This window comes from Anomaloglossus baeobatrachus, chromosome 6, assembly GCF_048569485.1.
Source record: "Anomaloglossus baeobatrachus isolate aAnoBae1 chromosome 6, aAnoBae1.hap1, whole genome shotgun sequence".
Taxonomy (NCBI): Eukaryota; Metazoa; Chordata; class Amphibia; order Anura; family Aromobatidae; genus Anomaloglossus; species Anomaloglossus baeobatrachus.
The window spans coordinates 574716672-574730444 of NC_134358.1; the positions used below are offsets into that span (position 1 = coordinate 574716672).

General features: G+C 56.2%; 1 protein-coding gene across 2 annotated transcripts in view; it reads left to right on the plus strand.

The window, feature by feature from the left end:
• The first annotated feature begins 8708 nt into the window (after positions 1-8708).
• Positions 8709-13773, plus strand: part of WNT9A (Wnt family member 9A) — a 131413-nt gene continuing 126348 nt past the window's right edge. For both annotated transcript variants that reach the window (XM_075315891.1, XM_075315892.1), the window contains exon 1: positions 8709-8824. In XM_075315891.1, the coding sequence (XP_075172006.1) occupies positions 8745-8824 (80 nt within the window). In that variant the 5' untranslated portion in view covers positions 8709-8744. The remainder of the gene's footprint in view (positions 8825-13773) is intronic.

Below are 13773 nucleotides of genomic sequence, written 5' to 3' on the forward strand. Positions count from 1 at the left end.
GTTAGGCTGGCTCTCGCAGTGCAGGGTTAGGTTGGCTCTGGCAGTGCAGGGTTAGGCTGGCTCTGGCTCTGGCAGGGTTAGGCTGGCTCTGGCAGTGCAGGGTTAGGCTGGCTCTGGCAGTGCAGGGTTAGGCTGGCTCTGGCAGTGCAGGGTTAGGCTGGCTCTGGCTCTGGCAGTGCAGAGTTAGGCTGGCTCTGGCAGTGCAGGGTTAGGCTGGCTCTGGCAGTGCAGGGTTAGGTTGGCTCTGGCAGTGCAGGGTTAGGGCTGGCTCTGGCAGTGCAGGGATAGGCTGGCTCTGGCTCTGGCAGTGCAGGGTTAGGCTGGCTCTGGCAGTGCAGGGTTGGGCTGGCTCTGGCAGTGCAGGGTTAGGCTGGCTCTGGCAGTGCAGGGTTAGGCTGGCTCTGGCAGTGCAGGGTTAGGCTGGCTCTGGCAGTGCAGGGTTAGGCTGGCTCTGGCAGTGCAGGGTTAGGCTGGCTCTCGCAGTGCAGGGTTAGGCTGGCTCTGGCAGTGCAAGGTTAGGCTGGCTCTGGCAGTGCAGGGTTAGGCTGGCTCTGGCAGTGCAGGGTTAGGCTGGCTCTGGCAGTGCAGGGTTAGGCTGGCTCTGGCAGTGCCGGGTTAGGCTGGCTCTGGCAGGGCAGGGTTAGGCTGGCTCTGGCAGGGCAGGGTTAGGCTGGCTCTGGTAGTGCAGGGTTAGGCTGGCTCTGGCAGTGCAGGGTTAGGCTGGCTCTGGCAGTGCAGGGTTAGGCTGGCTCTGGCAGTGCAGGGTTAGGCTGGCTCTGGCTCTGGCAGGGCAGGGTTAGGCTGGCTCTGGTAGTGCAGGGTTAGGCTGGCTCTGGCAGTGCAGGGTTAGGCTGGCTCTGGCAGTGCAGGGTTAGGCTGGCTCTGGCAGTGCAGGGTTAGGCTGGCTCTGGCAGTGCAAGGTTAGGCTGGCTCTGGCAGTGCAGGGTTAGGCTGGCTCTGGCAGTGCAGGGTTAGGCTGGCTCTGGCAGTGCAGGGTTAGGCTGGCTCTGGCAGTGCCGGGTTAGGCTGGCTCTGGCAGGGCAGGGTTAGGCTGGCTCTGGCAGGGCAGGGTTAGGCTGGCTCTGGTAGTGCAGGGTTAGGCTGGCTCTGGCAGTGCATGGTTAGGCTGGCTCTGGCAGTGCAGGGTTAGGCTGGCTCTGGCAGTGCAGGGTTAGGCTGGCTCTGGCTCTGGGAGTGCAGGGTTAGGCTGGCTCTGGCAGTGCAGGGTTAGGTTGGCTCTGGCAGTGCAGGGTTAGGCTGGCTCTGGGTCTGGCAGTGCAGGGGATAGTGTAACACTGGGTGTACTATAGCAGTGGTTAGGCTGGTACTGAGTGTGGCAGTGCAGGTGTAGCGCCCCTGCAGCGGTCGAACCGCTCGGATCCGGCGGTTGCTGTGGCTCAAGGGTCTCCGGACCCGGGGGCTTGCGGCCACTCTCAAATGAAAAGGGGGCTATATACAGGGGATAATAGTTTGTGACGCCACCTGTGGTTTGTGGTAAGGGGAGTACCACCGCTGCTGATGGGAGTACCCGGGGGAGATGGAGTGGGGCAGCCAGATGACGTTCCCTCCACGAGTAGGGGAGACCCCGGGACTCTGGATGGTGGGGTGCAGGGGAGCGCAGGGCTAGGTGGTAGCAGGGGGGGCAGCGTACTCACTCAGACAGCATTGGTGATGAAGAAAAGAGTCTAACATTGAGATAAACCAATTCTCTGGGTGCCGCTGCCCTCTTGGGGGAGCCCATCCAGGTATCCGTCCTCTATAGTACCGCCTGATGGTCCGGAGCCTGCCTCCAAGCACAAATTTAGAAGTGTTCAGTTGGCCCGTAGGCATAAAGCTGACCGGGCCTTGCTCCCTACAATTGGTAGAGGAGCTTTGCTCTCAGGGGCTCACGCTTGGGATTTCTGTGGGCTGCTTGTTTGGAAAGCTCTATCCCCCTCATTGCGCTAGTGCCCCCCGATCTCTGAGCTTCGTGGGGACAGTCCATAAAGTCACTATCCTCCGCAGGTTAATTGCCGGGTTGCTTGAAGCCTCTCCTCGACCTAGGGTCCAGTACCCCGACATGCTTTTGATCCCGGACTGGTTATTAGACTCAGATGCCTCCTGACCTCCAAGACCGGGTCCAGGCATCCAGCCTCAATACCCTGCGACCGGGTCTCCGACTCCTCTGGCCCAGACCACCGTCTGCGACCCAACCTCTGTCTCCCCGGGAGCTCCAACTCCCCTAGCTCCTCACTGCTCGAGGGCTACTCTGTTCTCCTCACTTCCTCTCTCTTTGCTCCCCTGGAGCCGACTACTCTGTCACCTCCCACCAGTCTGCCTGACCCCTATGTGGGCGGCCCTATTCCAGCTCAGCAGCCCACTGGTGTGCCTGACAGGGTGTGCTGCGAGGTGTGGTTGGCATTTGGATGCTGATGGAGGCAATACTATAGGTTGGGAACCCAAAACCATGGGGGGTTGAGTCCTACACTAAGAAATAAAAAGCGTGCAGTCCCCTGTGACGCCCTGACTAGTCCAGGGGCGTCACACAGGGTTAGGATAACACTGTGTATAGTGCTGCAGGGTCAGGCTGGCACTGGGTCTGACAGTGCAGAATTAGCCTAGTACTTGTTCTGGTAGTGCATAATTAGACACTGGGCCTGGCATTACAGATTTCATTTGTCACTGAGTATGACAGTGTAGATTTGGGCTAGCACTGGATCTGACAGTGCAGGATTATGGGTCAGACACTACAAATTTAGGCTGGCACTGGCTCTGACACTGGGTCTAGCACTGCAGGGTTAGGCTGAAACTGGGTCTGGCAGTGCATGGTTAAGCTAGCACTGAGTCAGTGAGTGCAGAGTTAGGCTGGCACTGGGCTTGGCTTACAGAGTTGAGTTGACACTGGCTCTGGCAGTGCAGGGTTAGGCTGGCACTGGGTCTGGCTGTACAGGGTTAGGCTGGCTCTGGGTCTGGCTATACAGGATTAGATTGGCATATGGTCTGGTAGTGCAGGGTTAGGCTGGCACTAGGTCTGGTTATACAGGATTAGGCTTGCACTGGGTCTGGCTGTACAGGATTAGGTTGGCATTGCCTCTGGAGTGTAGGTTAGGCTGGCTCTGGGTCTGGCTGTACAGGGTTAGGCTGGCACTAGGTCTGGTTATACAGGGTTAGGCTAGCACTGAGTCTGGCTGTACAGGGATAGGCTGGCACTGGGTCTGGCTGTACAGGGATAGGCTGGCACTGGGTCTGGCTGTACAGGGATAGGCTGGCACTGGGTCTGGCAGTGCAGGGTTAGGCTGAAACTGGGTCTGGCATTCTAGCCTTAAGGGGGCTTTACGCGAGGCGATGCATCATCGGGGTCACGGTTTCCGTGACGCACATCCGGCATCGTTCACGTCGTCGTCTCATGTGACACCTCTGAGCGTCGCAGTATCGCTCACAAATCGTGAGTCGTGCACTCGTCGCTCAGTTTTAAAAAATTGTTTATTTAAAATGAATGAACACAGCTCACCTGCGTCCCGTGGCTCCCGCCGGCTATGCGGAAGTAAGGAGGTGGGCGGCATGTTTACGTCCCGCTCATCTCCGCCCCTCCGCTTCTATTGGCTGTGTGACGTCGCTGTGACACCGAATGTCCCTCTCCCTTCAGGAAGAGGATGTTCGCCGCCCACAGCGAGGTCGCTCAGCAGGTAAGTACGGGTGACGGGGGTTTAACAACTTTGTGCGACAAGGGCAGCGATTTGCCTATGACGCACAAAAGATGGGGGCTGGGACGATCGATCGTGAAATCGCACAATAGGTCGTCTCGTGTAAAGCAGGCAGTAGGGTGGCACTGGGTTCGATAGTATAGGGTTAGGCTGGCTCTGGGTATGGCACTGCAGGGTTAGGCTGGCACTGGGTCTGGCTATACAGGATTAGATTGGCATATGGTCTGGTAGTGCAGGGTTAGGCTGGCACTGGGTCTGCTCATACAGGATTAGGCTTGCACTGGGTCTGGCTGTACAGGATTAGGTTGGCATTGCCTCTGGAGTGTAGGTTAGGCTGGCTCTGGGTCTGGCTGTACAGGGTTAGGCTGGCACTAGGTCTGGTTATACAGGGTTAGGCTGGCACTGAGTCTGGTAGTGCAGGGTTAGGCTGGCACTAGGTCTGGTTATACAGTGTTAGGCTTGCACTGGGTCTGCTCATACAGGATTAGGCTTGCACTGGGTCTGGCTGTACAGGATTAGGTTGGCATTGCCTCTGGAGTGTAGGTTAGGCTGGCTCTGGGTCTGGCTGTACAGGGTTAGGCTGGCACTAGGTCTGGTTATACATGGTTAGGCTGGCACTGAGTCTGGTAGTACAGGGTTAGGCTGGCACTAGGTCTGGTTATACAGTGTTAGGCTTGCACTGGGTCTGCTCATACAGGATTAGGCTTGCACTGGGTCTGGCTGTACTGGATTAGGTTGGCATTGCCTCTGGAGTGTAGGTTAGGCTGGCTCTGGGTCTGGCTGTACAGGGTTAGGCTGGCACTAGGTCTGGTTATACAGGGTTAGTCTGGCACTGAGTCTGGTAGTACAGGGTTAGGCTGGCACCGGGTCTGGCAGTGCAGGGTTTGGGTGGCTCTGGGTCCAGCAGGGTGAGGCTGGAACAGAGTCTGGCAGTGCAGGGTTAGGTTGGCTCTGGGTCTGACAGGGAAGGGTTAGGCTGGCACTGGGTCTGGCAGTACAGGGTTAAGCTGGCACTAGGTCTGGCAGTGCAGGGTTAGGTTGGCTCTGGGACCCCCAGTGCAGGGTTAGGCTAGCACTGGATCTGGTTGTAGATGGATAGGCTGGCACTGGGTATGGCAGTGCAGAATTAGGCTGGCATTGAGTCTGGCACTGCAGGGTTAGGCTGGCACTGGGTCTGGTTATACAGGGTTAGGCTGGCACTGAGTCTGGTAGTACAGGGTTAGGCTGGCACTGGGTCTGGCAGTGCAGGGTTAGGTTGGCTCTGGGTCTGACAGGGAAGGGTTAGGCTGGCACTGGGTCTGGTTGTCCCGGGTTAGGCTGACACTGGGTCTATCTGTGCAGAGTTAGGCTGGCACCTGGTCTGGTTGTACAGGGTTAGGATGGCACTGGGTCTGGCAGTACAGGGTTAAGCTGGCACTAGGTCTGGCAGTACAGGGTTAAGCTGGCACTAGGTCTGGCAGTACAGGGTTAGGTTGGCTCTGGGACCCCCAGTGCAGGATTAGGCTAGCACTGGATCTGGTTGTAGATGGATAGGCTGGCACTGGGTATGGCAGTGCAGAATTAGGCGGGCATTGAGTCTGGCACTGCAGGGTTAGTGTGGCACTGGGTCTGGCAATGCAGGGTTAGGCTGGCACTGGGTCGGACAGAGCAGAGTTAGGCTGGCACTGGATCTGGTTGTACAGGGTTAGGCTGGTACTGGGTCTGGCACTGCAAGGTTAGGCTGGCTCTGGGTCTGGCACTGCAGGGTAAGGCTGGCAGTGAGTCTGGTTGTACAGGGTTAGGCTGGCACTGGATCTGGCACTAAAGGGTTAGGCTTACTCTGGGTCTGGCAGTGCAGGGATAGACTGGCACTTAGTCTGGCAGTGTGGGGTTAGGCTGGCATTGGGTCTGTCTGTGCAGGGTCACCCTGGCTCTGGGTCTGGCAGTGCAGGGTTAGGATGGCACTGGGTCTGGCACTGCAGGGTTGGGCTGGCTCTAGGTCCGGCTTTGCAGGGTTAGGCTGAAACTGAGTCTGGCATTCCAGCCTTAGGCTGGCTCTGGGTCTGGCACTGCAGGATTAGGCTGGCACTGGGTCTGGCTATACAGGGTAAGGTTGGCATGTGGTCTCGTTATACAGGGTTAGGCTGGCATTGGGTCTGCTAGTACAGAATTAGGCTTGCACTGGGTCTGGCTGTACAGGGTTAGGTTGGCATTGCCTTTGGAGTGCAGGTTAGGCTGGCTCTGGGTCTGGCTTTACAGGGTTAGGCTGGCACTAGTTCTGGTTATTCAGGGTTAGGCTGGCTCTGAGTCTGGCTGTACAGGTTTAGGCTGGAACTGGATCTGGAAGTACAGGGTTAGGGTGGCACTGGGTCTATCTGTGCAGAGTTAGGCTGGCATCTGGTCTGGTTATACAGGGTTAGGATGGCACTGGGTCTGGCAGTGCAGCGTTAGGTTGGCTCTGGGATCGCCAGTGCAAGGTTAGGCTAGCAATGGATCTGGTTGTAGATGGATAGGCTGGCACTGGGTATGGCAGTGCAGAATTAGGCTGGCATTGGGTCTGGCACTGTAGGTTAGGCTGGCACTGGGTTCGGCAGTGCAGGGTTAGGCTGGCTCTGGGTCTGGCAGTGCAGGGTTGGGCTGGCTCTGGGTCTGGCAGTGCAGGGTTAGGCTGGCACTGGGTCTGGCAGTGCAGGGTTAGGCTGGCTCTGGGTCTGGCACTGTAGGTTAGGCTGGCACTGGGTCTGGCAGTGCAGGGTTAGGCTGGCACTGGCACTGTAGGTTAGGCTGGCACTGGGTCTGGCAGTGCAGGGTTAGGCTGGCTCTGGCACTGTAGGTTAGGCTGGCACTGGGTTCGGCAGTGCAGGGTTAGGCTGGCTCTGGGTCTGGCAGTGCAGGGTTAGGCTGTCTCTGGGTCTGGCAGTGCAGGGTTAGGCTGGCACTGGGTCTGGCAGTGCAGGGTTAGGCTGGCTCTGGGTCTGGCAGTGCAGGGTTAGGCTGGCTCTGGCAGTGCAGTGTTAGGCTGGCTTTGGTAGTGCAGGGTTAGGCTGGCTCTGGGTCTGGCAGTGCAGGGTTAGGCTGGCACTGGGCCTGGCAGTGCAGGGTTAGGCTGGCTCTGGGTCTGGCAGTGCAGGGTTAGGCTGGCTCTGGCAGTGCAGTGTTAGGCTGGCTTTGGTAGTGCAGGGTTAGGCTGGCTCTGGGTCTGGCAGTGCAGGGTTAGGCTGGCTCTGGGTCTGGCAGTGCAGGGTTAGGCTGGCACTGGGTCTGGCAGTGCAGGGTTAGGCTGGCTCTGGGTCTGGCAGTGCAGGGTTAGGCTGGCTCTGACACTGTAGGTTAGGCTGGCACCGGGTCTGGCAGTGCAGGGTTAGGCTGGCTCTGGCACTGTAGGTTAGGCTGGCACTGGGTTCGGCAGTGCAGGGTTAGGCTGGCTCTGGGTCTGGCCGTGCAGGGTTAGGCTGGCTCTGGCAGTGCAGGGTTAGGCTGGCTCTGGGTCTGGCAGTGCAGGGTTGGGCTGGCGCTGGCAGTGCAGGGTTAGGCTGGCTCTGGGTCTGGCAGTGCAGGGTTAGGCTGGCACTGGGTCTGGCAGTGCAGGGTTAGGCTGGCTCTGGGTCTGGCAGTGCAGGGTTAGGCTGGCTCTGACACTGTAGGTTAGGCTGGCACCGGGTCTGGCAGTGCAGGGTTAGGCTGGCTCTGGCACTGTAGGTTAGGCTGGCACTGGGTTCGGCAGTGCAGGGTTAGGCTGGCTCTGGCAGTGCAGGGTTAGGCTGGCTCTGGGTCTGGCAGTGCAGGGTTGGGCTGGCTCTGGGTCTGGCAGTGCAGGGTTAGGCTGGCTCTGGCAGTGCAGGGTTAGGCTGGCTCTGGGTCTGGCAGTGCAGGGTTGGGCTGGCTCTGGGTCTGGCAGTGCAGGGTTAGGCTGGCTCTGGGTCTGGCAGTGCAGGGTTGGGCTGGCTCTGGGTCTGGCAGTGCAGGGTTAGGCTGGCACTGGGTCTGGCAGTGCAGGGTTAGGCTGGCTCTGGGTCTGGCAGTGCAGGGTTAGGCTGGCTCTGACACTGTAGGTTAGGCTGGCACCGGGTCTGGCAGTGCAGGGTTAGGCTGGCTCTGGCACTGTAGGTTAGGCTGGCACTGGGTTCGGCAGTGCAGGGTTAGGCTGGCTCTGGCAGTGCAGGGTTAGGCTGGCTCTGGGTCTGGCAGTGCAGGGTTGGGCTGGCTCTGGGTCTGGCAGTGCAGGGTTAGGCTGGCTCTGGCAGTGCAGGGTTAGGCTGGCTCTGGGTCTGGCAGTGCAGGGTTGGGCTGGCTCTGGGTCTGGCAGTGCAGGGTTGGGCTGGCTCTGGCAGTGCAGGGTTAGGCTGGCGCTGGCAGTGCAGGGTTGGGCTGGCTCTGGCTCTGGCAGTGCAGGGTTGGGCTGGCTCTGGGTCTGGCAGTGCAGGGTTAGGCTGGCTCTGGCAGTGCAGGGTTGGGCTGGCTCTGGCAGTGCAGGGTTAGGCTGGCTCTGGGTCTGGCAGGGCAGGGTTAGGCTGGCTCTTGCAGTGCAGGGTTAGGCTGGCTCTGGTAGTGCAGGGTTAGGCTGGCTCTGGGTCTGGCAGTGCAGGGTTAGGCTGGCTCTGGCAGTGCAGGGTTAGGCTGGCATTAGTCTGGCAGTGCAGGGTTAGGCTGGCTCTGGCTCTGGCAGTGCAGGGTTAGGCTGGCTCTGGGTCTGGCAGTGCAGGGTTAGGCTGGCTCTGGCAGTGCAGGGTTAGGCTGGCTCTGGGTCTGGCAGGGCAGGGTTAGGCTGGCTCTTGCAGTGCGGGGTTAGGCTGGCTCTGGTAGTGCAGGGTTAGGCTGGCTCTGGGTCTGGCAGTGCAGGGTTAGGCTGGCTCTGGCGCAGTGGCAGTGCAGGGGTTAAGCAGGCAGTGTGGCAGTGTCAGTCCCCGGGTGTGATGTGCAGGCACGTGTAGCGGGAGGAGGCAGCTGCGGGGAGGAGTGGTGGGGGGGGGGGGGGGGGGGGCGCCGGTCTCCGCCTCAGTCTATAAGAAGCGCAGATCTGCAAGAAGCTAAACTCCAACACAACTACACGAGCGAAATGGTCATCTCCAGAGCCGCAGCAAGATGCTGGATGGACAGGGCTTCCTGGGATGGCTGTCACTTGTAGTCCTCCTCTCCAGCGGACCGGCGGCTGCTTACTTCGGGTAGGTGACAATCTGCAGCTCCAGGAACCTGCGGGGACTGATGGCAGCGGGACCTCCGGGATCAGAGACGGCTGCGGCAGCGCAGGGAGTGATACAAAGTGTCTGAGCCGGAGGCACCGGGACCTGCAAGCAGAGGTACAATGTATCTAAGCGCTGGCACCTGTAGAGAGGGGTACAGTGTATCTAAGCAATGACAGCAGCACCTCTGAAGTGGTCCATTGCATCTGAGCTGAGATCCTGGACCTGTAGAGAAGCGTATAGTGTATCTAAGCTTTAACAGCGGCGCCTCTGAAGAGGTAGTGTATCTAAGCTTTAACAGCGGCACCTCTGAAGAGGTAGTGTATCTAAGCTTTAACAGCGGCGCCTCTGAAGAGGTACAGTGTATATATGCAATGACAGCGGTGCCTCTGAAGTGGTCCATTGCATCTGAGTGAGATCCTGGACCTGTAGAGAAGCGTATAGTGTATCTAAGCTTTAACAGCGGCGCCTCTGAAGAGGTAGTGTATCTAAGCTTTAACAGCGGCACCTCTGAAGAGGTAGTGTATCTAAGCTTTAACAGCGGCGCCTCTGAAGAGGTACAGTGTATATATGCAATGACAGCGGTGCCTCTGAAGTGGTCCAGTGCATCTGAGCTGAGATCCTGGACCTGTAGAGAAGCGTATAGTGTATCTAAGCTTTAACAGTGGTGCCTCTGAAGAGGTAGTGTATCTAAGCTTTAACAGTGGTGCCTCTGAAGAGGTAGTGTATCTAAGCTTTAACAGCGGCACCTCTGAAGAGGTACAGTGTATATATGCAATGACAGCGGTGCCTCTGAAGTGGTCCAGTGCATCTGAGCTGAGATCCTGGACCTGTAGAGAAGGGTATAGTGTATCTAAGCGTTAACAGCGGCGTCTCTGAAGAGGTACAGTGTATCTAAGGGATGACATCGGCACCTCTGAGAAGGTACACAGTGTATCTGAGCTAAGACACGGGACCTGGAGAAGTTACATTGTCTCTGTTGCGCCGGACTGTGAAGATTGATACAATGTATCTGAGCTGCAATCACAGGAAAGCTGCGCTGAGAATGAGATCCACCGGCTCTGGACATCCTGTACGGAGGAGATGGGGTACATTGTACCTAGTCTGGAGCAGCTGGGATACATTGTATCTATTCTGGATAAATGAGGTATTTCTGTTTTGAAGATGCTGGGGTACATTGTATCTATATTGGAGGAACGTGGTGCATTCTGTGGCTATACTGAAGTTGAGGCACGTTGTGTCTATTCTCGAGAAGTTGAGGCACGTTGTGTCTATTCTCGAGAAGTTGAGGCACGTTGTGTCTATTCTCGAGAAGTTGAGGCACGTTGTGTCTATTCTCGAGAAGTTGAGGCACGTTGTGTCTATTCTCGAGAAGTTGAGGCACGTTGTGTCTATTCTCGAGAAGTTGAGGCACGTTGTGTCTATTCTCGAGAAGTTGAGGCACGTTGTGTCTATTCTCGAGAAGTTGAGGCACGTTGTGTCTATTCTCGAGAAGTTGAGGCACGTTGTGTCTATTTTAGAGAAGTTGAGGCACGTTGTGTCTATTTTAGAGAAGTTGAGGCACGTTGTGTCTATTTTAGAGAAGCTGAGGTACATTGGATCTTCGCTATCTCTTTGGTACAGTGTATCCTCACTATTTCGCTTTGGAACATTGTATGTATCCTGGAAGAGCTGAGATACAATGTACCTCAGCTTCTTCAATATAAATACAAGTATCTCTTTTGGTGGAGCTGAGGTACATTTTATCCCCGCTGTCTCTGTGGTGCGGCGTGCCGCCGCTGTCTCTGTGGTGCGGCGTGCCGCCGCTGTCTCTGTGGTGCGGCATATCAGGCACATTCCCTAGAGAAAGCCACCAGGCGAAATGCGCGTTGGGTTGATGGGGTCTCCTGGGAGAGCTCCTTCTTCCATTATGGGTAGCTGACGTAATGATATTGTATGCATTGTGCTAAGTGGTATAATTACACTACTAGTGTTTGGATATTTGTTTGCTGTCTTACCCCTGTTGATTTATACAGTCGGGTACTTGCAGATTATTAGGATGGGTTTTCCCCGGAATTGTTTCCCCTCCCCCACTAGTTGGATTTATGTCTGTTATTCTTGTTACATCTGACCTCGGTATTGTTGTTTGTGTATAATATTTGTATATTCAATTTTCAATAAAGAGTACATTTTAGTGGATGTGTTACTCCATTTTTTTTCTTTCTATGGTTTGTATATGGCGTATCCCCGCTGGCTCTCTGGCGCGGCGCGTCCCCGCTGGCTCTCTGGCTCTCTGGCGCGTCCCCGCTGGCTCTCTGGCTCTCTGGCGCGTCCCCGCTGGCTCTCTGGCTCTCTGGCGCGTCCCCGCTGGCTCTCTGGCTCTCTGGCGCGTCCCCGCTGGCTCTCTGGCGTGGCGCGTCCCCGCTGGCTCTCTGGCGTGGCGCGTCCCCGCTGGCTCTCTGGCGTGGCGCGTCCCCGCTGGCTCTCTGGCGTGGCGCGTCCCCGCTGGCTCTCTGGCGTGGCGCGTCCCCGCTGGCTCTCTGGCGCGGCGCGTCCCCGCTGGCTCTCTGGCGCGGCGCGTCCCCGCTGGCTCTCTGGCGCGGCGCGTCCCCGCTGGCTCTCTGGCGCGGCGCGTCCCCGCTGGCTCTCTGGCGCGGCGCGTCCCCGCTGGCTCTCTGGCGCGGCGCGTCCTCGCTGGATCACCTTCTTGTACAGTTTGGACTTTTCTCTGCCGGTTTTGTTCTTGTCTTGGAGTGAAATGTGGATCCTTGTCGTCCCAGTTCCAGCGGTGGATTATGGGGCTGATTTAGATTTAGGGGCAGGTGGAGACGTCACTTCTCACTCTGTTCTCAGTGAGAGAAACAAAATTATAATCATGTTGTGATACCTTTTTAATGGCTAACTAAAATATAATAAAATGATGTTACAAAGCAGTTTTCGAGACATCCGGGGTCCCTTCATCAGGCATGGTAGGACAAAATATCTGAAGAAACACAAATATATATACACAACAAGCAGAGGGATGGCAGAATAAAAGACATTTAAATAAACAAACACTGAGCTTAGAAAGTGAATCCTTAATTAGCTTTGATTAGTGGTGTGAAGGTTTATTGTCCCAATATCCATGTAGGATCAGAGGCCTGTGCCCTCAGTCTCTGGAACAGACTCCTCAGATTTTGTAGTGAGTCATAAATCCTCCTGACAGGCTGAGTCCTGTGTCCACAGAGTCACACATTGTAATGAATTTATCTTCCAGACCCTGCGATGATTCTGTGATCTGAAGTTGCCTTTTAATATGACGACTTTCATATGGTTTATGTTGTGTCCTGGAGCACAGAAATGTTTGGCCACAGGTAAATGTGTTTTTTTTTTTTTGTCTGTAATTGTGTGGCGGTGAGATCTCATGAAGATGGACTAACCGGCTACCAAATGTTTCTTGTAGCTAATGGGATCCCTTCTGAGTCTATTAAGACTCACCAGATTCATGCTCACACACAACGTTTTCTCTTTTGGCGAGGAGCTTTACTTACAACGCACAGGAACTGCTAGCAAGGATGAAATCTCACCACCACACAATTACAGACAAAAAAAAAACCATTTACCTGTGGCCAAACATTTATGACCCATTACAGAATCAGAGGAGCCTGCTCCAGAGACTGAGGACACAGGCCTCTGATCTTACATGGATACAGAATCTGAGGGGTCTGCTCCAGAGACTGAGGGCACCAGCCTCTGATCCTACATGGATACAGAATCTGAGGGGTCTGCTCCAGAGACTGAGGACACCAGCCTCTGATCCTACATGGATACAGAATCTGAGGAGTCTGCTCCAGAGACTGAGGGCACCAGCCTCTGATCCTACATGGATACAGAATCTGAGGAGTCTGCTCCAGAGACTGAGGACACCAGCCTCTGATCCTACATGGATACAGAATCTGAGGAGTCTGCTCCAGAGACTGAGGGCACCAGCCTCTGATCCTACATGGATACAGAATCTGAGGAGCCTGCTCCAGAGACTGAGGGCACCAGCCTCTGATCCTACATGGATACAGAATCTGAGGAGTCTGCTCCAGAGACTGAGGGCACCAGCCTCTGATCCTACATGGATACAGAATCTGAGGAGTGTGCTCCAGAGACTGAGGACACCAGCCTCTGATCTTACATGGATACAGAATCTGAGGGGTCTGCTCCAGAGAGTGAGGGCACCAGCCTCTGATCCTACATGGATACAGAATCTGAGGGGTCTGCTCCAGAGACTGAGGGCACCAGCCTCTGATCCTACATGGATACAGAATCTGAGGAGTCTGCTCCAGAGACTGAGGGCACAGACCTCTGATCCTACATGGATACAGAATCTGAGGGGTCTGCTCCAGAGACTGAGGGCACAGACCTCTGATCCTACATGGATACAGAATCTGAGGGGTCTGCTCCAGAGACTGAGGGCACAGACCTCTGATCCTACATGGATACAGAATCTGAGGGGTCTGCTCCAGAGACTGAGGGCACAGACCTCTGATCCTACATGGATACAGAATCTGAGGGGTCTGCTCCAGAGACTGAGGGCACAGACCTCTGATCCTACATGGATACAGAATCTGAGGGGTCTGCTCCAGAGACTGAGGGCACAGACCTCTGATCCTACATGGATCCAGAATCTGAGGGGTCTGCTCCAGAGACTGAGGGCACAGGCCCTGATCCTACATGGATACAGAATCAGAGGAGCCTGCTCCAGAGACTGAGGGCACCAGCCTCTGATCCTACATGGATACAGAATCTGAGGGGTCTGCTCCAGAGACTGAGGGCACAGACCTCTGATCCTACATGGATACAGAATCTGAGGAGTCTGCTCCAGAGACTGAGGGCACCAGCCTCTGATCCTACATGGATACAGAATCTGAGGGGTCTGCTCCAGAGACTGAGGACACCAGCCTCTGATCCTACATGGATACAGA